Genomic DNA, 24,886 nt, shown 5'->3' on the forward strand with positions numbered 1-24,886 from the left:
GTTTTGGGTCATTTGGCCTGTATACAGACCCCATGTTTTTTGATTTGGAAAAAAAAATTTTTTTCACTCCACCCTATTGTTAAACAGTTGGCTACACATTAAGGTATATAATTATATAAATTAAATTCATCTACGGTAGTTTAAAATTTGTGTGGATGTGTTTTGCTCAGGTGTTCACACGTCTAAGTAGCATGCAAATGGGTTGCCTTTGCTCCCACCCACAGCACAGCAATGATGAGTTCCAAGAACAAAGAGAAACAAATCGGCGAATCAACAATCAGTTGGCCAAAGACAAGCATGAGTACAGAAGCACACATCGGTTGCTGCTGCTGGGTAATTTCATCTTCTACTTTTAATTAAAGTTATGTATTGTAGTTGTATAATATCAAAAGTTATTGACACTATTTTTTTTAGCTTTGCGTCATATACCATATGATTTTGGTGTAAAATACTGGCGCCAATACTGGATATAATGCATCTAAAACACGGGGTGCTGTACCAATGGTAATAAAATTTACATGTCTATCATTTTACACATGGATGTGTGATCTGCAGAACTGGACATGTCTGACATTGTGAATTGTGATGCTCTCCGAAAAACTTGATCCACATGACACCATACCTGAAGACTGTGAGGCCATAATTTTGGAATGTTGCAATGCTTTTCAGAAATATTGCTAGTAAAGGGTAGCAAAATTAAATTTTTAACTCTTACCAAAGCAAAGTTAAATACATACCAAAAAGTTATTTCTTTATTTCCCCCTTCCATGAAATATTATCTTAATAATAATTAGAGCAGTCTAGTAGGGTATGAGCATGCTCGAAGTGTAAGTCTGGCTTTGTACCTCTTTACTTTGAGACTTAACTTTTGAGGCACATGTTGAAAGACTGGTGATCTAAATCAGGATTTCCCAAACTGTGGTCCGCGGACCATTGGTGGTCCGCGACGACTGCACAGGTGGTCCGTGGCGATATGACAAGAAATTAAAAAGTCACACATATAGGCCTACGTTGTAGCCTACAGTACGTACCCTGTCAAGTATCCTGTTCTGTGTGACCACATTACCAACAAACCCTTAATTAATACAGAGTTGATTTTCTCTGACGTTACACAACATTTGGAATTGCTTTCTATACATTTCAAGAAATACTTTTTAAAAGAGACATATGAGAATTTTGACTGGATTTTAAACCCTTTTGTTGTTACAAAGACTGATCTGTCAGGACGCGAAGAAGAAGAATTAGCCGAATTATCATCTGATCAAACTTTAATGCTTAGTTTCAATCAAACAGCTATTGCATCTTTCTGGTTGAGTGTTGTGGAGGAATACCCATTGCTATCGCAAAAGGCAACTAAAATTTTATTGCCTTTTGCCACAACCTGCATGTGTGAGACAGCATTTTCAGCTCTTATACCAACATGAAGACAAAATACAGGTCCAGACTTTCAGTGGAACCTGTATGGTAGGGCCCCTTTTTCGTTCAAATGGGTGTTGTTATATCTTAACCGTCATCGACAGATTTATTCGCTGGTCAGAAACCATTCCCCTGTCAGATGTCAACGCGAAGAGCTGCGCAGACGCATTCATACTGCATTGAGTCTCTAGATTCGCAGGCAATTCACCTCTGTCTTATGGCACGAGATGGCCACATTCATTCACGAGATGGCCACAAATAACACCGAGAATTGATGACTTATGCAATAAGAAGCAATCCCATCAGTCCCATTGATGTTGTCAGTTTTTTAAATAAACAAAATTCGGTTTTATTCATTTTTACCTTTGTATTGGGGTCCGCGAATAAACAGATTTACAAATGTAGTGGTCCATGGCCCAAAAAAGTTTGGGAAACCCTGATCTAAATAACTCAACACCAGCGTAGGTGTAGTTTATTTTTATCCGTCAAATCTAATAATAATACTTTCATAACATACCAGGGTTCTAGAAAAAATTGTGAGCGATAATATCAACTCAACACTGACTAACGAACAGAGAATCGCTTTATTTAAAAATTGTTTTTTGCTTAAGCAATATAAGTGATATCTCTGAACTGTGCAACCTCAACGACAGACAAGAAATAACCAAGTCTCAGGTTGAAGTCATTACATCACCACGTTATAGGAAAAGTTTTGTAGTATTTAACTATAGTGGCATTGCGTCATTCGAATCGTGTTATAAAGACTTCTTCCGGCTTGACCCTGTTGGTCAAGCTCTACCAACTGCAAACGGATATTGGTTGTTTCATTTCCACAATGTAATGTAAAAATTTCTCTATGAAGTATTTTGGTAGCTTAGCTATGGAATAGTTAATACCGAGAATCTTTAAGAAGTTTGTAATTCCCAAAATTTAAACAGTTTGAATCTTGTTTACTGGTAAGACGCTCAGAACTGAACGTATGGATTATGGAATGAAAGATTGATAGGTCTCAGTTGTGGCACAACTAACAAGCTTGGATGGATGGATGTTTATTACTATATGCAATTGAGATTTGACTTTATTTCAATTCCCTTTTAAAAGTGCAATTGTAAGGTTTTTGTTTGCAAACAATATCATTTGAACTTTATTATTTACATCAATCTTGATCTTGCAGGAGCCGGAGAATCTGGAAAAAGTACAATAGTAAAACAAATGAGAATACTTCATGTCAATGGATTTAATGCAGAGTAAGACTTTTGTTTGATATGAAGTTTTACTTTGTTTTCCAGTTGTAGTCAATACTAGCTAAGTTAGTGACATCTGAAGTTGTGTACTCTAATCAGCAATATTGTCTGATATGCTTTCACGTGCACTTGACTTGGAAAGGAGAGGACAAGATTGGAGATATAGGCCATATAGGGTCATACCTATTTATGCAGAACACGTGCACCTATAGCAGTGATTCTCAAACTGTGTGCCGCGGCACACTAGTGTGTCGCCACAGATTCTCAAGTGTGCCGCGAATCTTTTTGAAATTTTGGAAAAGAACTGTATAAATATTTACAATAAGCCATTCAGACAAGCATGCGACTTAAAAGCGCTTTAACTCCTTCAACAGATGATAAATAAGCACATGTGACGATGAAACTAATTATATCGCATTGCCGATACAGCAGGGTAATTGCCACGTCACTATTGGGCTGCTATGTTAGCTATTGCTAACATTACTTCCCACCATTTGGAAGCAATGAATTAAGCCATCTTTCTGCAGAAGAAGAACAGCTCATTGATTTACGAAACGACCCATTTTTTCAAACGCTGTTTCCACAAAAAAAACTTGGATGCGTTTTGGCTGTCTGCTTCCAAATTCTATTTCATGATCCGTGCAAAAGCAATCAAAATTATATTGCCATTTGCATCTTCATGGCTATGTGAACATGGCTTTTCTGTTTTGACTGAAATTAAAAGCTGTAAACGAGAGAGACTGCTTGAAATTGACGATGAAATTCGGGTATATGTTTGTCAACAATGCAACCTCGTTTCAATCGAAGCTTATATTGGTAGGCTATAAACAAGCACATCCATCGCATTGACACGTGAAAATAATTTTTTTAAAGCAACTTTTCTTCTTTTGTAACTGTGCCGCGTGCGTTTTATATTTTTTCTAATGTGCCACAAGCTGAAAAAGTTTGAGAACCACTGACCTATAGAGTGCTGCTTCCAATAGAATCAGCCAAACAATAAAAAGGGTGACTGGAAATACTATTATTATTTCTAAACAGTGTTTTTTCACGTTATCATGCCTTTTACAGTATTTCCACCTAGGACAAAACCCGTAACGTAGTTCAAGCGTGGTTAAATGTACTGTATTTCTTGCAGCTCAGTTTCATCTATCAACGGGGTAACTTTAGTATTAGAGAAAAGTCACACCATATATGATAATTTTCTAAATCTTATAACAAAGTGTCAGTAACTGCTAACAGTTAGATTCAAGAAACTAGGAGAGTTTTTATCCTACCTAGGAATGCCTGTAATATGCGACTGAGTGATTGAATAGCTTGGTAACCGTTTATACACGTTTGTACAATTGAAACGTTGTGCGTCATAGGAAAAGCCTTGTAGAAGCAGTTCAAAATGTGGTAAATTTAGTGCCCACTGGCCCACAGCGCAGAAATGTCCACGTTTGCAATTAAACTATCCCAGTTGAGTTGGACGATTTTCAAACCACTCATAGTCGTGATAGAATGTTCGAAAAGAAAACGGTTGTCTGATAAATTTAGTTTATTAACCGGTTTTTCAAAATACGAAATATGTTATATCCGTAATTTGGAAAACAAAAATTATTATTCATTCCGAGTTAGCCCAACACAACTCTTGTGACGATGCTCTGCAGGCACCAAGAAACGCTGGTGAGGTTGGCGTGCGTTGGTGCTCGGATTGTAGGCCACATACGCGCCGACTTCCGGGGGGCGACGCCCCCCGTAAATTTATGGTTGAGGGGCAACAAAAATGGTTATTACAAGTGGTGTTTCAAAGATAAAATACTTGGCGAAAGAGAATTAGATCATTTAAACGGACTTAAAGAATGCCGAAAGCGAAAAGTAGCCTACGTTGCTCTTACCCGCAAAACTGCAGCTGATTGGCAATCGCATGGCTTTCTCAAACCGTCATACGGTAGGGAAATTTCAAAGTAGATGGTAGAGTAACTTACCCTGCTGGAATAGTCACGTAACTATTCGCTGTGACTTGTGAGATCAATTATGATTCAACAGAACGCATTGTTATGTTCGCAATGTGTGAGAATTAAATCGAAAATCGATGAAAGAAAAAGTGTTTAATGGTCTTGGTCACAGACAGTTTTTTTTTAAGGTTTGGTTTGGGTGACTGCTAAGTAGTTTAAGAGACCGCAAGTGTTTCATGTAAATACCGAAAAATAGCCATATTTGCTTAAGGCATAGCGAGAAACAACCATTACTTTTCTACTGCAGTTGCAAGTCCAAAGTTTGGGAAACCGCTGGAGAAATTTGGGGGACCTTTTCGGTCCCCCAAAACACCTTTAAAAAAACACTTAAAAGATATTGCCTGCATTAGCGACGTCTCTTACCGCTAATATCACCTAGCCAACCTGACATCATTGTTTTATGCGGCCGCTAAGGTTTGACATCGACTTCAACGATCACGGAATGTTACGTAATAAAAACGACTATATCCTACACGCAAAAAAATGAGTACTTAAAACAGCTCTTTCTGCTGTTTTGTCTCGTGAGCTTTGTATATTGCTCAACAAGTGCATAGTTTAGAATGGACAAGAAATCATTAAATTTGAAAATTAAGTTTGAATCACTGCAAATAAACGTATTCAAAACTTTTACTTCGGTCGACGCCATTTCACACTCCGTAATCTGCCTCGACAATGATTTTGCCGCAGCAAAAACGTGTTTTCTTTGAAAACTGCCTAGCTGGAAACAACAGCGTGTTGTCCCCGTGTATAAGTTGAACCTGTCTTTTTGAGGTGAAAATCACTTGCGAACATCTCGACCTATACTCGAGTATATACGGTATTCGATAAAATTTCGATAAAAAACAGAAGAGAAAACACTTCGCCGTTGTTAACGCTTTGAAGGTAAGTAATTAGCAAAACGAGTGAAACGAGGTTAATAAAACTGATAGCGGGTTTTCACTCTGCTTAAGATCATGATTTTTTTGCGTTTTATTTCAATAACTTAACTGTCTTGATCGTTGTCATTCACTCGCACAAAAGAAAATGAATCGGCTTGTTTTCCAACTGTTCCAATTATGAGCTAACAATATCAAAATTTTTACGACTAGGCGTAGGCTGCTGCATTCGTAAAACATCGTTTCAAGCAGCGGTTCTAATAAATTCGGTTTACGACCTAGGTGTCAATATAAACAAGACGCTAAGCTTAATCAAAAACTATTTTAATTGAGTGAAATAGCATTATGGTTATGACGTCATCACTTTTCTCGCCTCCCAAGGTTTTTTGAAAAGTCGGCGCCTATGCTAGGCCAGGCCACCAAGTAGTTGCATCTTTACAATTAAAAATGTCTTAGAAAAAGCGGTGTAGTAAATGTGTAAAATTTAAGAAAAAGGGGTGGTTACACCTACAAACATCTGTCAGATTGGCCCATGAAACAAGAGAAGGATCTGCAAAGAATATAAACTGATTTATATAAATAGGTTCAACAAAAAACGACTTTCTTTCAAAAGTGTATTAAAGGCATGTACTAACTTTTTATTTTGTTTAGAGCTACATGTTCTGGAGAGATTGCTGATCTCTTTGTTTTAACTTAGTAAAAGTGTGTTGATAAAATGCATGTGTATGAGTTGGTCCGCTGAATTGATCGTGGAATCTTGGTGTGCAGTGAGTAAACGTTTTGAAAAAGCAGCTTAGTCATCAGGTTATAAATAGACCAGCGTCGACTTCCCGCACTACAGAGAACATACGTCATCGTTTGATAAAGTATGTTAGTCAAAGAGTTTGTGGCATCAAGCAACCTGATCATAGTTTTTTGTGTGAATACCGACCAATCGTTTACCGTCAAGCTATCTGACTTGATACATTTTTCATAGTTCATGGTGAAGTAAATGAGCAGTCCGGTTTGTTGCACGCTGAAGTGCCATTTTTCGAATGCTTTGTTGGGCCTGGTAGTGAAGCACTCAGGCTACATAAATTTTTTCAAATAAGAATGCTTACCGGTATAAACTATTCTTCACTATTATTATTTTTTATCGCACTTAGTTTGGATAGAGTACCTTTGAAACTAAAGTATCGCCATTTGAGTTTTTTTTATTGAAATAACATTTTGTCGTAATGTTCTTTTTTCACGGCCATATTTTGGCACAACTTGGCAGATCACACAAGAGCATGCTTGGCTGTCGTGAGATTAGTGCTGAAGCCCAGAGCCCCCAATTTTGGGGGCCCCACCTCAAAGAAAAAAATCTACTAATTTTTTTAGTTGCTCAGCTGGAGATTACTGCTTTAATTCGTATCTCAAACAAGCAAGGGCGGCTTACCCATATGTGCTGCAGCACCCCTGCCCAGCCCCAGTTATTCAATTTTTCTTCCTTTTTTTTAACAAAAAACATCTTTATTTGATACTTTCATATCCGAAAATGGTACGGATTACGGGTCAAAGTTATGGTAATGCTGCCAATATGAGTGGCAAGTATAACGGTCTTCAAGCTCTTCTGCGCGAGAAATGTAATGTAGCTCATTATGTCCCTTGCACAGCACATTCAGTTAATTTAATCGGTAGCCTAAATGTCCTGTAGAAACATGCCGTTCTGCCGCTGAGCTTTTTAAATTGTTGCAAAGCCTTTATTCATGGCTCGTCTCGTCTACTCATCGTTAGCAAGTCCATCAAAAATTCCTAGATGGTTTGCCTGTTTTGAAGACATTATCTGATACAAGATGGTCAGTTAGATGTGATGCAGTTCTTCTTCTTTTATCGAGTCTTCTAAAGTTCGTTGATACACCACAGATTGACACATTTTTCTGCAACGGAGTTGTACACTGACAGGTCCCACCTACTGCACCGGGTGGCAAGCGAGGGCAAACAAGAAGGTGATCCGCTGCACAGGCGTAGCCAGGGGGCAAAAGAGGCCATGCCCCCCCCCCAATTTTTTCCAAGTTTGGATTCCGAAGTTGAGTCCTTTGTTGAAAATATAATAACGTTTGTAGAAATTTATATTGTTTTCCAAGGCATCTGGCTATTAACACCCCCAAGGACTTGTTTTAGACACACAGAAAGACACCAATAAATTTTGCAAATCGTAAATCGCGCAAAATTTACGCAATTTAGCCTACGTTTCTTTGAACTAATTTGTGGAAGCAATTTCAGAATGGCTTACTCTGTTGGGTTTTTGTGTAGTTATTGAGTTTTTGTGTAGCTGAGTTTTTAGTGTTCTCTAATTTAGCCGCAGTTTATGCCCGTTCATGTGTAAGAGCTATCTTTAATAAGTTAATAGCTGTTTATCTGCTAATAAATTTCATACAAATATTACCCTAAAACTGTTTTCAGAGAGCGTTATAATCCATTATTTGAGTGTAATTTTTTAAAAAATTTCCAGGGGAGCATGCCCCCGGACCCCCTAGAATATGCGTGCCTTCGGCACGCTCTAACCCCCCTACCACTTTTATTGCTTCAACCCACCAGGATACGCCAATGCACATCAAGTGGCGATGGCTTTAAATCAAACACTTTGTTGTTCTTTTCAATTCATCAAATATTTGGCCCCCCCCCAAATTTTTTTCTGGCTACGCCATTGGTCCGCTGTTTGGAGCTCGGTGCCACAGATACATGCAACTAGGCCCGTGTCGTAGCTCCACTCCACCATTAATTTTTAGCGAAAAATGTCACTTGATAAGGGCCCCCACTTTCAGCTCAGCCCAGGGCCCCATAAACCATTAATCCCGCCCTGGGTGTACCGTATTTCGCCCTGGCAGTCTACTTGACAAGCAAGAATACACAATACACATATCTTTATATTCCAATAGTAATTCCACCATTTTGTCATCTGGGTGCTATTCTGCGAGGTGGCATTTATTGCCTTATATATTTACTCCTTGCAATTGGCAACTTACAAAGTGATAAGTTCTTTCAAAACAGTTTACGCTCCACTTATGTTTTCCAGAATTCCAGTCTACTTTATGTTATTGCTTTTGCCTTGTTATTAAAAACATTTTATTGATTATTCTGAAGTAAGTGTTTTCATTGCTCCAGAATTGGATAAAAAATTCTCCAGACCATCGGCTCTGTGCGTATTGTAAGCACTCACTACGGCCTGCTAAAATTTTCCTGTTTCCCAGTCTTGGTTTTTACCACTTTTCTTTTGGTGGAAAACCTTGAGGTATTCTACGATCTACGTTAATACAGCATCGTACAATATTGTATTACAAACAAATTAAGCTATATAATATATACATACATCCTTTGGTGTGTACTGTGTAACCCATTTCTTGATGACTTTAAACTTATCGTTGTAACACTGAGTGTGCGTTGTAAAAGATAAGGTATTGTCTTTGCTTCCTCTTTTAAGGATAACGTGGTGTGCTAAACGTTCAATGCAAACATCAATGACGCAAATTGCTGCTGCAGTTGAACCTGTTTGACATTGAGTGCGAAGGTTTTTGTATGTCAATCCAACCTGAAAAAGATAGTCTTGAGTGTGATGTATTTGGATGTTATACACATGTAATGGCTTGAAAGAATATTAGTTAGTATAGTAGTTGCGAGACAATGTTATTGATTATCTCATTGTCTTGGGCGAAATATTTTAATTTCACATAAGAATATTCACGGTATTTGATTTAAAACCACATATTCTTCGCATCGTTGTTTATGAACACCCTCCCATTGAAAAACCACATTGCCTGCAGCACAGCACAGTCACCATAGCTGTAGTTTCGTTTAATGCAGTTGTTAGGTAAAGGATTGGAAACTATTAGCCTACTCTATAATTTACATTACAATATTATATTGATTTAATGTAATATTGTATGAATGCTCATCATTTTTTGATCTATTTCAATTTGTTTTCGGTTGAAGTGTTACCTTTTTATGTCGTGTCCTTTTCAAGCTACACTCAATTTTCGATCAAAACACATTTTTGATCAAACACAAAAATCTGCTCTTCTAATCTATAACTAAAAGTAGGATGGAAAATCTAAACTGTCAAATGTGTCAATAGTCCGCAACAATTTAAACTTCATTGTTGTTTTAAATGATATTTTATCATCAGGTAGCTGTTGGCTGGCAATTCGGTTTAAATCTCGCAAATCTTCTCTGGATTTTTGTCATGAGTGGCAATAGTGGGTTTAGTTTTTAGTGGTGACGTCATCGAGAAATAATTTATCCGATGTGTTTCTTTGCCTGGAGTACAACCAACATTTTTATGTGTGACAATCACATTGGTTGACGTTGATCAGATTCGGAATTTCCACATTTGTCAGTCTGATGAACGTTTTCTGAAACTTGTTTACATCGATTCTGTGTTGTTTGATGTTTTTTCATCACTACTCACAGTAGGATAACTTCAATAGAACGCCTTGCCAACAGCATGTTGCGTCAGTTCACTGTTCACTGTTTGACGTCAAGTCGCTACAAAAATGTCACATTCTTCAATCTGGGACTTCCTACGTCTTGCGTCAGCGTGTCATCTGTTATAACGTGCATTCTATTTGTAGAAAGCCAAGACAGTTCACATCTTTACTGTCAGCGCTTGAGCAATGCGGTTTTCTGACGTCAGACTGACGTACATTAACGCAGAAAGACTATACTTTCAATTGTGTTGGTGTAGTTTCAAAAGTGAGCTCCTTTGTGCTTATTTTCACTTAGCGTGTATGCGTTTCACTTTTGTTTTGTTGTGATCTGCCAATTTCCTAAAATAGTTTGTGGCCTAAAGCTTCCCCGGAAGCTTAATGCATTATGATACTTCACTTGCACTGTCGCGTACTTGCCCATGGCATAGACCTTTTTCTATTGACGCAGCCGTCTCTGTTACCGGGATTGTCAGTTTGGGTGTCGCTTGGTGAACTATGTCGTTCAGTTGGAAGCGCCAAATTGATGATGGTTGCCCTTCCAATGCTCTATACTCGTCGAGATTTGAACTGTTGTTGCACAAAGTTGCCTTTTTTTCATTTATAGTCGTCAGTTATTTTTACACAAAAATGGAAAAGTTTCTTATTGTGATGTTAGTGTTTTTCTTTGTCGCTTATAATTGACTCTGTAATGACAGTGATGGACAAGGCTCTTTGCTTCCCATTAGATCAGAGGTCGTCAAACTTTTTTGAAAAAAGCCACGTGCCTGTTAGAAGAGACGCTCTCGGTCGAACCATTTTGTTTGCAACTTATGCGAATGTATCCAGCTGCATGCAACAATTGGCACGTTCTGTTGTTGCAGGCGAATTGGTTGTGAAGAAAAAGCTCATGATTTTATCACAAACTCCAAAAGTCACACATACTCAAACTTTCAGAATCACGTATGAGAAAATAAAGAATAGAAGCATGGAAAATGGCAAATTAAATCCTTATATACCACATTCTTTCCACAGTTTAGCGGGCCGAGTGGACAAACCTCTCGCGCCGGATCAGGCCCGCGTGCCGTAGTTTGGTGACCCCTGTATTTGATGATGCTGGCTCGACACGCCTGTGTTGAACAAGAGCTTTTCGTACTTACGCTAGGTCTGGTAAACTTGGGAACTTATGTGAATGGTGACAAGAAATAAGTAAGCAAAGTTTCATGCGATACTACATGTCTGGGCTGTCATATTTTTTTAAATCAACAATAAAATCAAGCCTCCAAAGCATATTTGTATTTTATTCCCCTACGTTTTCATAAAGGCACACTGATACCTCTGTGAAGGGCGTCTACGAAAAAATGCATTTAAAGAATCCTACCATGGTTTAAAAAAATGTTTTCATTGTCATTTTTTTGCTAATACGGATCGGCGTAGTATCAAAGTTTCTTTCCTAGCCAGATGGATGGAGGGCCCTTATCTTGTGCATTCCTTGAAACAGTGGCGGTGTTCTGGTTTAGATGTCAGGACAGGCAACAAGCAACTATTGTGATCTTTGGTCATCCAGCTCCCGCTGATCATGCACCTCGTTTGACTTTAATACGGATGCAGTAGTCTTAATTAATAACTTGATGGCCACATTGAAAGATAAACAATTGCATTTTTTCATGCTGTCATTTTGATTTCGAGTAAAATGTTTACAGTTTTATTTTTTAATATGTCTTATTAACCTAAAGGTTCAGTTTTGACAGCCGATACTAAACTTTCTGATGAAGTAAAAAAATCAGAAAATTGTCTTCATGCGCTAATGTTTAACGTTCTGGCACACGTCTTTAGAGAAATATTTTGTTCACACAGTGTTGGTTTAACTGCAAGGCAAATATAACAAGCAGTTGGCCCTGTGTGCTTTGGTCATTTAGTTTTTGTTCTTTAATACATTTTAACCAATCTGGACAGCTATTTATAGATTCTTATCGATCCACGGTAGGTTTTATCGAATTTTCTGTGTTATGGTTGTAGCGCAGTGCCGGTGCCGCCTTCGCTTATCAGTTTTCTCTGTATCTTATGTTGTAGTGTTCTTGCACTGGCAATAGTTAATTTTGCGCACTCGACAATATTTGCTTCACCAAAAGAATTCATTGAATTTTGCCCTGGGCAAAATCGAATCAGCATTTGAAGACGTGTTTGACTTCAAACTTTTCATTATCTTATAACTGCCATGCTGAAAGCTTGCATGCGATTAGCTGTTCTTTCGAGTGTTCCGAAGGCTTGACACAGAGTTCCACTAGTGCTTTTGTGTCTTTCAGATCAAGTGACATTGAGCTGATCTTTTATTTTCAGAACACTGATTCATTCAAGATAAAATAAGCATGGTATATTTCTTTATAGACGTGTCAAGATAGTTGGTTTAATTGCCCTTTAGTCTAATTATAGTAAGGTTATGGCATGCCATTTTGCTACCACATTCGGCAAGGTCTTTTACGTGCCCTTTTTGTTTTTCAAGAGATTTTCTGGTAGACAGTTGTAGTCAATTTAACACATTGGTCATGTGCTGCTTGTGGTAGCTGCAACAGTTAAGACTCACTGGTGTTCAATTAGCGGAAATATAATGTTTATTGTTAACATATGTGACATTAATATTCATCAGTTTTCACTAAGTGGACTGTGGACAATATACGCTCTGTTTACCCGAGTTCATTCACTCAAGCAGGTATATATTGTTTCAGAGCCTAGGCATTGGATAGGCAATACATTATTATCCAACTACTTTCCCAAGAGATTTTAGGCAAGCAACAAAAGTTGTCTTTTTACATCGTTTCAACGTCGCTAGCCGTTAAAACGATGTAATAAATGAAACTTTGTTGTCTAAGCATGTGCTTCTGCAGATTGTTGTTTGACCATTAGTTTTTCGTGTGAAGACGGTAAGCTATTTGAATTTGCAAACTTTAGCTAGAATAAACTTGTTCCGCTTTTTGCAATTTCTTTAGGTCTTTTCACCTTTGCTTGAATGTGGATCACAATGAACAACTGGAATACAAAAAGCAATAACAGAATGAAAAATTATATAGGACAGTAGGATTGTTGTTGGCAGGTACCCATCCACAAAACCCTGTATTTTTTTGGGTGAAGTTTCGCTTGCCTTGTTAGCGGAGGCCTTGTCACTCTTTATCTTTTTTATTGTACTCAATGAATAATTAATAAACAAATTTTCATTAAACCTGCCTGTGTCACACCTCACGCCGCCATTTAAAAGGCTTGCACTTTTCCAGGCATCATCAACATTTGCTTATGTTTTACATTGATGAAATGCTTTTCACAGGGATAACTTATATAAAGCCTTGTTTTTAACACTTCAGTATACCTTTGATGTGACAAAAAATAAATAGTCTACCATTTTTTCTTCGGAATGGTGTGAAAACCGTGCAGTCATGTTTTGTACTAAGAAAAGTTAGCTGTCCTAAAATAGATGTGCAAAGACTGATACCATACAACGAGCTTGCCTAGGAGTTGAGCAGGAAGTCTACTCAGTGGTTCACTGGTGTTGTAAGGTTCGCTTTGTATTTCTAACCACTTATAATCATTTTTTTTTATATGTCAGTGTAAGTTTTACATAGTCAGACGTTAAACCAACTCAAAAGATATTAAGTTATTGAGCGATCTTAGCTTTGTTTTCCCCTATTGAACTCTCAAGCGTAGGGTGTGAGCTCTTGCTGCATTGCCACCGCTCGTGCACACACATGCGTGCATACATTAATATCTGAGTCCCATCTATAAATAGCTTTCGTGCTATAAATAGTTGTGAACCACTCCATACAAAAAGGAAACAAAGAGAGAAGAGGTTTTAGCCGCTTTGAGTTTGCATTAGTAAGATGAAACGGTTACTGTTTAATAATCTACGAACTCAATTACATGTGTAAGTAAACATTGGCGGTCTAAAAATAGACTGCTGTTATCAATATATACGCCTTGTACAGGGAATATCAATGCTTTCTTTTTGTTGATATTCCTATGTTTTTATGGAAATTTATACTTACCTGTGTTTTTCTATTCAAGCTTTCTGTACTTCTTGTAAGCTTCTGTACTTCTGTACCTTTTATAGTTCAAAAGGCTAACTGTGGATATGTTCAATTAAATAAAACTTTCATTTCTGGTAATTTGACGTTTCGCCCTGCGTCCGGTCATTTGTGGAGTAAAACTTTGGTTTCTATTTGTATTTTCTTGTCAACTTTTTTTTACCTTCTTTGGATAATATGACGCACTTGCTTTGACCTTACAAATAGACACCAGTGATAACATGTATACTAGGGTGTCCCACTTTTAGGCGACTTTTCAGGAAAATTAGGTTCGGGTCAAATTGTGACTGGATTTTTGTCACTTATTTAATAAATGACGTCATTTTTCATTATGACGTAATCTTGATGTGCCAGCTAGCGGATTTTTGCTATTTTGGCCTTATCACATTCACAAATATGGTAAGAGCTGGAGAGTTGGAACTTGCGCCAAAATGACGGAAGGGACGATTTCCTAAGTTGTTAATACAGTACAATATGAAACGTTAACTTCAACAGAAAATGAGTTATTTTGCAATTCTTTGTTTTGTCCCAAATTCCTTGGTTAGTGATGCGACTGGTTTTTGCTATTTGTTTTTGTTAAATAACAACAACAAAAACTAATTTTTACTGCACCAATCCATGTATTTTTTATGTATTCTACTTTATTACGTATGTACGACGTACGTATATGGCAGGGTACTTTGATCTACGTTTTGCACATAAACGAAATGTCTGTTAATGTTTAATTGTTACTTATTTTTTGCAAATAAATCTTTTACTTTTATCATAATCAAATTAATGAGTTCCCACCGCTTTTTTCCTTCAAATATTATCTTAAAAGAAATTTTTCAAGTAAAACGTAATCACTTACTTAAGTTACAACTGCTGTTGTTGCCTGCTAAATGAAATTTTTTAAGCTGATCGCTCATAGTGTAGAAAACAAATTAAACGTGCCCGTGCGTAAAAAGCAAGGTCCGCTTTATGTCACTACATGCACAGAAATGAAAAAGCGAATCAAATTTTCTACCAGTAAAAATTCTAAGTTGTATTTTTGGTGCAAAAAAGTAGCACGCTACAGGTGATGTATTCCTGTTAGGTAATGAAGCTACGAATTCGGGTCTAATAGCTCGCAATGTGTCATTGTGTCAATGCATTCCAATAATAATTAATTTGACTAGACATGACTGTGGCTGACCTTTTAGACTGGAATTCAACCCAAACCGTATCGTTATTATGATTGAAGTGACTCCTGCGAACATGTTTTATTTCATCTTAGATCGGTTTTCAGCTTTTTTCCAAGTCTACTTTAATCCCATTGGTATACCATACCAGATCACTTATTAATATACTTCAAAGACGTTTCTACTTTTTTGAGAAGACCTTGTTTTATTCTTTGTGACTACACATGATATTGCAGAGTAGTTTATTTGGTACAAGTTAATCATAAGCTGACCTGTAGCGAAAGATTATGCAATTAATTTTATCAACATCATCGTTTGGTCTTCTTACAACAGCAGTATACTGTTACTTTAGGGCCACTACCTTATTCAATAGCTCATTATGTCCATCCATGCATCTAAAATCTCCGGCTGCTATGTTGTTTATTTTAACATTGATGTTGTCATATGAGACTGAAGAGCAGTTATCACGACTGAGCAGTTAGTGAGTGGGGTGGACGGTGGAGTGAACAATTATTTTATATATTTTATTTAAAAACCAGATTTGTTAAAAGTGACGTTTAGGTCTAAAAACAACTTCCAAAGTAATTTTGGTCATCTGCCACCTGTACCCAGATGGCTAAATGGCTCAAAAGGTCATGTGACCATCAAAATTGGCAAATATTTTATAACTTGAGAACCGGTTAAGCTAGAAACCTGGTTAGAATGCTCAGAAGGTCCATGTTTGTATCTACTATGATACAACATTTGCTTCTAATTGTACCACATTAATCACTAATTGGTAAAAACACATTTTTTCTTAATATCAGCTTCGATGCAAAGAAAAAAATTGTATACGTTGTACAGGTGTGCATTTACCAGTTTATTCTATACTATTGCTAGGCCAGTAGGCTGCAACGATACACACTCAAGTATTATACATTCACTATGTTACACTATATAAAAACGAATATTGAGCTGTTATACATCTTGTGCAATGTGCATGATCACTGATTCGTGCTACTTAATAAGTTTACCGATCAGTTCAATGCGACATGAACAACATTGAGGGGACATGCCTAACTCAATTCAGTACTCACTGGCTAAAACAAATGGTTATTAGCTCAAAAGGCTTTGAAGATCCATGTTTTTATTGTAGTCAAGTGGGGTAAAAAACAGTGGGGGGTATTGAGGTAAAAAAACACTTACCATTTTACATCTAAAATGGGTAGATATTCACTCAACTTTTTTAGTTTTGTTTAAGTGGTCTCTGGTGAATACTTTGAGGGGTAGAAGAAAAAGTTGGATTTGACAAAGAAGAGATATACCGGTATGTTAAATAGAGTAAATATGGCCAGCGAAGGTTGCAAAAAAGGTTCGGAGGAATTTATTAAAGGTTTTTGCTCAGTTTTAGTGATAGGTTGTATGAATGTTTGAATGTTATATTGTGAGTACTATGTTTTAAGGCTACTTGATGCAACAAAGACTGGGGCCTCCAAATGTTTGTGTAGATTATTATTGAGGTGTTTTTTACCCCAATAAATATCGTTGATTTGTGGTAAAAAAACAGTGCATTTTATGCAATTACTGTACCACAAGAGATGGCTAGCTTTGTCACACTTTGAAGCCATATACCGACGTAACAGACCAGCAAACAAAATTTTTATTTTTTTGCATGAAACATTTGGTTTGTAGACGTTCTCAATGCAAGAAAGAAACTTTTGACTCTACTTTTCTGCAATGAATTTGCTTTTCCAAGTTTTCATCATTCAAAAACGAAAAAAACAAAAACAATTCCGCACACAGTAAAAGGCAGTGCATTAGGGTTATAGATTAGCTTTATCAACCGACTCGGTGGCTTAGTGGTTAGTGTGTTTGCCTCTGAATCGCTACTTCTTGAAAATGATCTAATTTCTGCTTGGCACTGAGAAATCGAATGGATTCGGGTAATAATGTATGTACTCAGTTGCGCCTCGATACGTATGCATTGACAGTGTCTGCTTTGTGAAGCGCTGAGGAGCAATGCATTCTGCCTCTGCGATGGATGCAGTGCTAGCCTTTATAAATACAGTACAAGCATTATTCTTATTACATATTATTATAAAAAGAAACTAACTTTACATCATTTTTTTAGTAAGTCGTTCACTTGACGAAGTCTGGTATGTAATTTACTTACAGTCATAAATGTCTACAAACTACAGGTCTTTTTCACAATTGAATTGTGAAAAAGACTTGTTCGACTTAATTGGCTGTCTGTTCGATTTTTGATGGTCTTTGCAAAGTTGATGTGTGGATCTCATTGTGTTTCAGAGAAAAAAGGGCAAAGACATTGGACATCAAGAAGAACGTGCGAGACGCCATGGTGGTGAGTTTCGGTTGAGACAAGTCTTTTATTTCTCTTTTTATAAATACTGTATATTTAATTGTGCGCCACTTTGCTTTCAAAGCTTTATGACGAATCGCGCTTTATGTTTTTTGATTATTTGCTCAATTAGTCTTACCTGACTTCAGTTGGTGCAGTTAATTACTTTTTAAAACATTTTTCAGTAAATAATTTAGCAAGCGCTAAGTTGATTTGCCTGAAATATGTTTCCGTCTGTACCGTTTACGACTTTTTATTGCGTTGTATTGTATTGTACCATAATTCATTCAATAAGAAAATAAGTGACAGCTTTCTAATTATTTCCTGGTGATATGTATCAGCGAGATGAGAAAACTGGTTTCCAACTGGCTACATGAAACTTTATATTGTTATAACAATGTTTATACTGCTTTTAATAAAATCGTGAAATAACTTGAATTTTTTGCAAAACTTTTGAAAACTTTTGACATATCAAACCCATATCGTTGTCCGGATAGAACCAATCTTGCATTTGATGTGATTGAATTTGGCCGTTTCACTGGACTTCAAATTGAGATTTAGTGAATAGAAATCCAAGGAAGTCAACCTTCGTATGCACCTTGAAGTATGTGATCAAGTGCACCGCCAATTCATGGCCGCATGGTCTCGGTAGGTGTCGGACCAACCTATCAACTTCCCTGTAGGCGCTGTTTCCACTCACCATGCAGCAAGAAAAATCTGCTGTGAAAGTTATAGGAGGATCTTATTCTGCCATCATATTTTTAAGAATATTTCGGAAACTTTTATGTACAACGAATACCTCGCTCGTCATGACGTAATCAGGCATTGATGATTAGTGTAGCGCTGGAATACAGCATCATGATTGTATTGTATGCAATATCAGGCTTATGCGCTTACGAGGCTCAGATTATTTCCAAATTTCGAACTATTGGACTTGTCTGGATTTTGTTTTGCTCTATGTTTAAGGGGTCAAATAAATTTACAATGCGTCGCATTTAATATTCAAGCGAATACTTTGTCAGAGCTTGCTGAACACAAGTGTTTTTACAATTTGGGATGTTGAAGCTAATGTTACAATTGGGATGTTAACTCCAGGTATTTCGAGCATGGATTTTTATTCTACTATGTCTCATTGTTGGTTACATTTTATTTTTAAATCCCATTTTAGTTTCCTGATTCACTGGAAAATAATTTTCTACTGACCTTGTGAGAAAAAAAGTTAAAAATGAAGTTACGAAGAAAGCACAATTTGCATTGTACATACGCACTGGGAAAAGCTTAACTTAGAAACGGAAAACACCTGTGATGCAAAGCTCTGAATTTACCAAAATAGTAAAAAACGTCTGCTTCATACCGTAATTTCAGGTTCGTACGTTGACTAGCGCATTATGTTTATGTTGATCATGAGTTACTTTCAGGCCATCACAAATGCCATGAGGACGCTCCACCCTCCCATTGAAGTGAAAGAGCAAGAAAATGAAAGCAAACTTGAATACATTCAAACTGTAACAAGGCAGTTTGAGCATGAAGAACATTTTAATGAAGTAAGTTTCTTAAAACTAACTTTTTAGCCTCCAATTTAAAAAATTGGTGTCTGTTAAGAAAATTTAAATTTATAGTTGCGTCGCGTTCGGTTGAGAGCACATTGGTTCCAACTCTATGGTGCACTAATGACCGAATTTAAAACAAGGGTGTACAAATTGTTGCCCCACGGCGTTCTCGATCATCAAACTTGAATATAACGTCTGGCATTCCAAGGTTTCATACATGGATAGCACGGAACGAATCTCATGTTACCTTCTTTTAATGCTTTTGTCTGACAGATGCTGCAGATGTTGATACCGCTTCTGGAAGTTCTGGTGTTTACACTTTACAGTTGGGATAATTTATTCATCTTCTTTCGTGTGAGACACGTTGGGACTTCTGGCTTCTTTCTTCGTTTTCCTAGGCCTAGGGTTATCCTTTTACCACCCCTGAGGTGTGCATTTGTTGTCATTAGCCTGATTTGCAAAGTTACCTGGACTCACCGCAAGGACCAAGAAAGTTGACAACATGAGTCCCATTTATTCCATATTATGCAATGAAGATCTCATAAATGGGATACGGCGATTTATCTTTTCTAAGTTATCACTTACAAGTCATGTTTCAACACAAGCATTCAATTTATTTACAGCCAGCCAATTCCAATAAAATGAGAATTTTGCAAGGTGTTGAAAATTCATGAAGAATTTGAAAACTACCTTTCATGGCATGGCCCGACAGATGGGTTGTTCCATTCTCTGTATTTTTAGGATTAAGCCATATACCGGGGTTTCTTCCAGACGGTCTTGTGCCTGTGTTAGCCTTTCCAAGTACATGACTACTTATTTTGTTTGGACTATGTACTGTAGCTCACTGGCCTGCGTTTGAGGGGTCGGCTTACCGTGGCGCATTGTTCTTCCCTGACCGTCCTCATGCATGCTGCATGTGACCTCACAGCCTCCAATATGAAAACACTGTAGATGGCGCCACCATAGATTGCTATCTCATGGGCAAGAAGGGTAGCCTAGTCTGGGGGTGTGGATTATGTGAACAGAAACACGCGAAGTTTATCTTCTATATTCTAGCGTTCCATTAAGAGATTTTCTATACCAGTGTCATGCTTATGGAATGTGTCCAACTGCTACCTCTCAGGATTCACACTGCAGATAGTTACATTACGGATCTAAAATAACTTTTTGTATTTAACGTGACTAAAAATTTGATTGCAATCTGTTTCATACCAATCTGCACATGAAAGAGAGCACTTACATTTCCCAACCAATCTGCACATGAAAGAGAGCACTTACATTTCCCAAAAATATTGATGTAAACTAACATGTGAAGAATGTCTGAAGGCAATTTGTACAAGGACAAAAATACTGAGGTGTCCATACATTCTCTCACTGGCCTTGAAACAATGTTCTATATGCTGGCTCGTTTATCCTGGGCAGCACCTATTGGTTCGCTGCTCCACTAATATCTAAAGACAACTAAGTAACCCGAAGCAAACTTTGTATTCTGGTTCGTTTGTCTACAAGTGACTGGGCCATTCCACTCAGTTACTTCGGTCATCCCTCCGTGTGGAGAAATCCTCTAACTGCAAAGTCGTAATCTTTGTGGAAGGAAACAAGTTTATGTCAAATACCTTCAAGTTTCCTTTTTCTTTCAGCAATTTTTCAATACCATTGAATCACTATGGTGCGACGCGGGCGTGCAGTTGTGCTATGACAGAAGCAATGAATATCAATTAATTGACTGCGCAAAATAGTGAGTATAGTTTCTACATTCAAGAATATGTGCCCAACTGCCCATGCATGTGAACTACTCAGTTATGTAAATAATTATATTTGAAACATTAAAAACTTATTTGTTTACTTAAACGTCAGTGACAGGTAGAATCCCTGTTTTTGCATTTATTTCTGAAGCAATCCGATAACTCGTTTGTTTCGTTTGCAGTTTTCTTGACAAAGTTTCCGACATCAGACAAAGTGATTACTCCCCTTCTGATCAGGTAAGCATTTTCTTGTTTTACATGTAACTTTTGCTTTTCGACAATTGTTGCTTTGTCGTGGAAAACTTTGTCAATGTTTCTCTACCCAAACAAACTATTATATTGCTTTTTTGCAAACGAAACCGGATAATCGCATAGTCAATTTGCGAAGATCTTTATATCAAATTTAGTTACTTTTCTCTACAGCCTGTTTCACCTTTGTTTGGGATCATCAGAAGGTCCTTTAATAGTAATTAAATTTGATGTAATTTCCTCTGCTGACTTTTTGCTTGGCATTGAGCACTTTTTGCAGTATGAATAGCTTTTATTGCTTGTGCAAAGATTTTTATGTATTTTACTGATATATTCGATTGTTCTATTAAGATCGTCTTATTTTCTTTTAGTTTAAGACCTGGTTTGTGATTTAGGAATATTGTGCGGTGACGTTTATGAGCGTAACCGATATTTTGTGTACTTACATAATCGCTTGTCATGAAGTAGCCAGTTCCATGAGTGTCACTGTGTTACAGTTGGTTTTATTATCATACTCTGTGTTCACTTGTGTATCGGTTGCTAAGTTGCTGGCTGGTTTCCTAGCAGTTCTTTTATTGCTCACTATTAAACAAACTTGAATCCCGAAAATTGCAAAATAGAACCACGAGATTTAAATTAATCTTTTTTGTCGTTTGAGCTTTTGGGACCGAGGATCTATCCTCTTACCACCCCAGTTTCACGATGTTTTCAGACTACACTGGAAGGCTGCCAGTCTTTGCTTTCATCATTCAATGCGCGCAGACCTTCCAATTAATCAATTAACGTAACGAGTACAGTTTTCAGTAACTTTAAAAAAAGAACCACGCTTTTTCTACAATGATTAACGGAATTTGCGTCACTGTTAATATCAAATTACGTTAATTTATTTTTGTTGTGAATTTCAGCACTTGTCACCTGGATAAGATTCACGTTTGTTCATGACTGAGACAACTTGTGAGAATTCTTCGGGGTACAGGCCAGCGTGCTTTCATATCAATTTATAAAAACTTCTATCGTCGACGTTAGGTAGTGGTCGTTTTCAGTTACTCATAGGTTATTTCAGCAGTCTTTGTGCTGTTGGTTAGAAAATACGCCCGCACAGCAATGAGAGTTGCACAGTGTCAGACTGTCAGTATAATCCTTTTTCGTTTTTGTTGGGTTTGCCAAATGCTGCAAAACAAACAATTTGCAACACTTCCTTTGATTGAGAATTTCATCATTTTCGGTGTTGGGAGCTGCTTTCTGAAGGAGATTGTTAGTATCACAGAGCTTTTGTTTTCTGTGTCACTTCAAAACCGTTTTGTGCTATAACAGTTTCACCCCATTACATGGACTGGGAATTTTTGTTTGTCTACCCTTTTAGTTAGTTAAGCAGTCGTTAAACTTTTTTTTCACATAAACTTTACCAACTACTTTCTCTTAAACAAATATCCTCAGACCACCAGCGGACTTGTTCGAGCTCCTTTTCGCAACTAATTTATTTTTATCGTGGTTTCAATGTCGTAAACTTTAGGAGAATATTTATTCGTGCCTGAAAGCTCACCCCTTTTGAGTCGTATACCTTTTAAGTGCGATCGCCGTTGGGTTATTTTTGTTACATTGCATTAGAAGTATTTATTTTGGTAACATTTTATAGGCACGTTTTCTATTTTAATATTTCGCTGACCAATGCAGCGCACCACCCACACAAGCTCATGCAATTAGACCCCAACTGGTTTGAGTTTCCAGACAGTAATTTGGCCACGTGGTGCTTTGTTTTTGTTCTCTAATCTGCAGTGATTAAAATTAAACTGTTGGCTAATTGTACATTTAGTTTCGTTTCAAACGCGACACGTTCATTACTTTCGAGATGCTTCTTTCTGAAGAAGAATCGGTTGTTTTAGCCTAAGTAAAGAGAAATGAAATTTTCCCAAATGAAGTATTGCGCAAAGCCAGAACAGGTTAAAATCTTTCCAGGTCAAGTTCCAAACCAATTGGACCTCATGCTTGGAGTGCAGGTCTTTGAAGCACTTTGTTTTGCCGTTCAGGGGCTACGGGCTGCTGCCGGTCCTTGGAGCACTTGCTACCGGGCTGCGAAGAATAAGTTATGTCATGAACGACATTCCGGACAGAATTGTATTAAATTGACTCACAACTCATTTTCATTGTTTCATTTTATGCTTTATTTATCCACCACGCTTTGATGACCAGTTTATGGAAAGCCCCAAGGTACCTTAAATCAGTTCGCGATGCAAGGAAAGATTGCCTACTGCCGACCCGTACAATACAGAGCATGGTTCTTTGTAACCATATATCATACAGTGTTTAATCGCGTCGTTATTGAAGTAATTTTTGCTAGATATGTTAAAGCTGATTGCTACTTTTAATTCCTAAATTTTCTGATGTGCTTTGCAGGACCTACTCAGATGCAGAGTGTTGACAAGAGGTATTTTTGAAACAAAATTTCAAGTGGACAAAGTTCAGTTTCAGTGAGTTATCTTTTCATTCTGTTGATTTCTTTGTCCATACAAACTGCAGCATTACCAATGAAGAGTCCACCATTTTGTTTTTAGATTCTCTAGAGCAGTGATTCTCAAACTGTGTGCCGCGGCACACTAGTGTGCCACCACAGATTCTCAAGTGTGCCGCGAATCTTTTTGAAATTTTGGAAAAGAACTGTATAAATAATAGATTTAAAACAAGCCATTCAGACAAGCATGCGACTTAAAAGCGCTTTAACTCCTTCAATAGATGATAAATAAGCACATGTGACGATGAAACCAATTATGGCATTGCCGATACAGCAGGATAATTGCCACGTCACTATTGGGCTGCTATGTTAGCAATTGCTAACATTACTTCACACCATTTGGAAGCAATGAATCAAGCAATCTTTCTGCAGAAGAAGAACAGCTCATTGATTTACGAAACGACCCATTTTTTCAAACGCTGTTTCCACAAAAAAACTTGGATGCGTTTTGGCTGTCTGCTTCCAAATTCTATTTCATGATCCGTGCAAAAGCAATCAAAATTATATTGCCATCTTCATGGCTATGTGAACATGGCTTTTCTGTTTTGACTGAAATTAAAAGCTGTAAACGAGAGAGACTGCTTGAAATTGACGATGAAATTCGGGTATATGTTTGTCAACAATGCAACCTCGTTTCAGTCGAAGCTTGTATTGGTAGCCTATAAACAAGCACATCCATCGCATTGACACGAGAAAATAATTTTTTTAAAGCAACTTTTCTTCTTTTGTAAGTGTGCCGCGTGCGTTTTATATTTTTTCTAATGTGCCACAAGCTGAAAAAGTTTGAGAACCACTGCTCTAGAGAGTTACCGACATATCGGCTAAAGTTGGCCGATACTAATGAAAACTTCTAAATTGATAAGTGTTACGTGCATAGTGCATACACAATTACACAGCTTACAGAAACAAAAACAGAATTGGTGTGAGTTTGTCACATGTCGTTCAATGCACTGACGAAACCTTAAAATGGAAACGTGTTTGCAATTAGAAAATTTATTACCGGGAGTCTAAATTTTGAATCCATTGATTCCTTATATGAAAATATTTTTAACTGATGAAGCCAGCTATATGGCCGTAACATCACTGTCAGCTTTCCCTGTGTGTTAGGGTAGAGTGCTAAATTCAAACTTTTGCGTGTGACCTTTAACACAACCTATGCTCAATTGATTTTTAATTACTAAGTAACTAAATTGCATTCCAGTATGTTTGATGTCGGTGGCCAACGTGAAGAACGGAGAAAATGGATTCAGTGCTTCAATGGTACGGCTACTTTATCAACCATATCTCTTTACAGTGATTTTATATC

At 37.3% G+C, this 24,886-nt stretch overlaps 1 protein-coding gene across 1 annotated transcript in view; it reads left to right on the forward strand.

Moving 5' to 3' along the window:
* Positions 1-24,886, forward strand: part of LOC145774686 (guanine nucleotide-binding protein G(s) subunit alpha-like) — a 42,399-nt gene that overhangs the window by 11,788 nt on the left and 5,725 nt on the right. Inside the window, exons 2-9 of the mRNA XM_082585982.1 lie at positions 171-333; positions 2,591-2,663; positions 17,476-17,530; positions 18,946-19,071; positions 20,718-20,815; positions 21,005-21,059; positions 23,466-23,539; positions 24,782-24,840. Of these exons, the coding sequence (XP_082442108.1) occupies positions 192-333; positions 2,591-2,663; positions 17,476-17,530; positions 18,946-19,071; positions 20,718-20,815; positions 21,005-21,059; positions 23,466-23,539; positions 24,782-24,840 (682 nt within the window). The 5' untranslated portion in view covers positions 171-191. The remainder of the gene's footprint in view (positions 1-170; positions 334-2,590; positions 2,664-17,475; positions 17,531-18,945; positions 19,072-20,717; positions 20,816-21,004; positions 21,060-23,465; positions 23,540-24,781; positions 24,841-24,886) is intronic.

The sequence above is a fragment of the Aplidium turbinatum genome, chromosome 7 (assembly GCF_918807975.1).
Source record: "Aplidium turbinatum chromosome 7, kaAplTurb1.1, whole genome shotgun sequence".
NCBI lineage: Eukaryota > Metazoa > Chordata > Ascidiacea > Aplousobranchia > Polyclinidae > Aplidium > Aplidium turbinatum.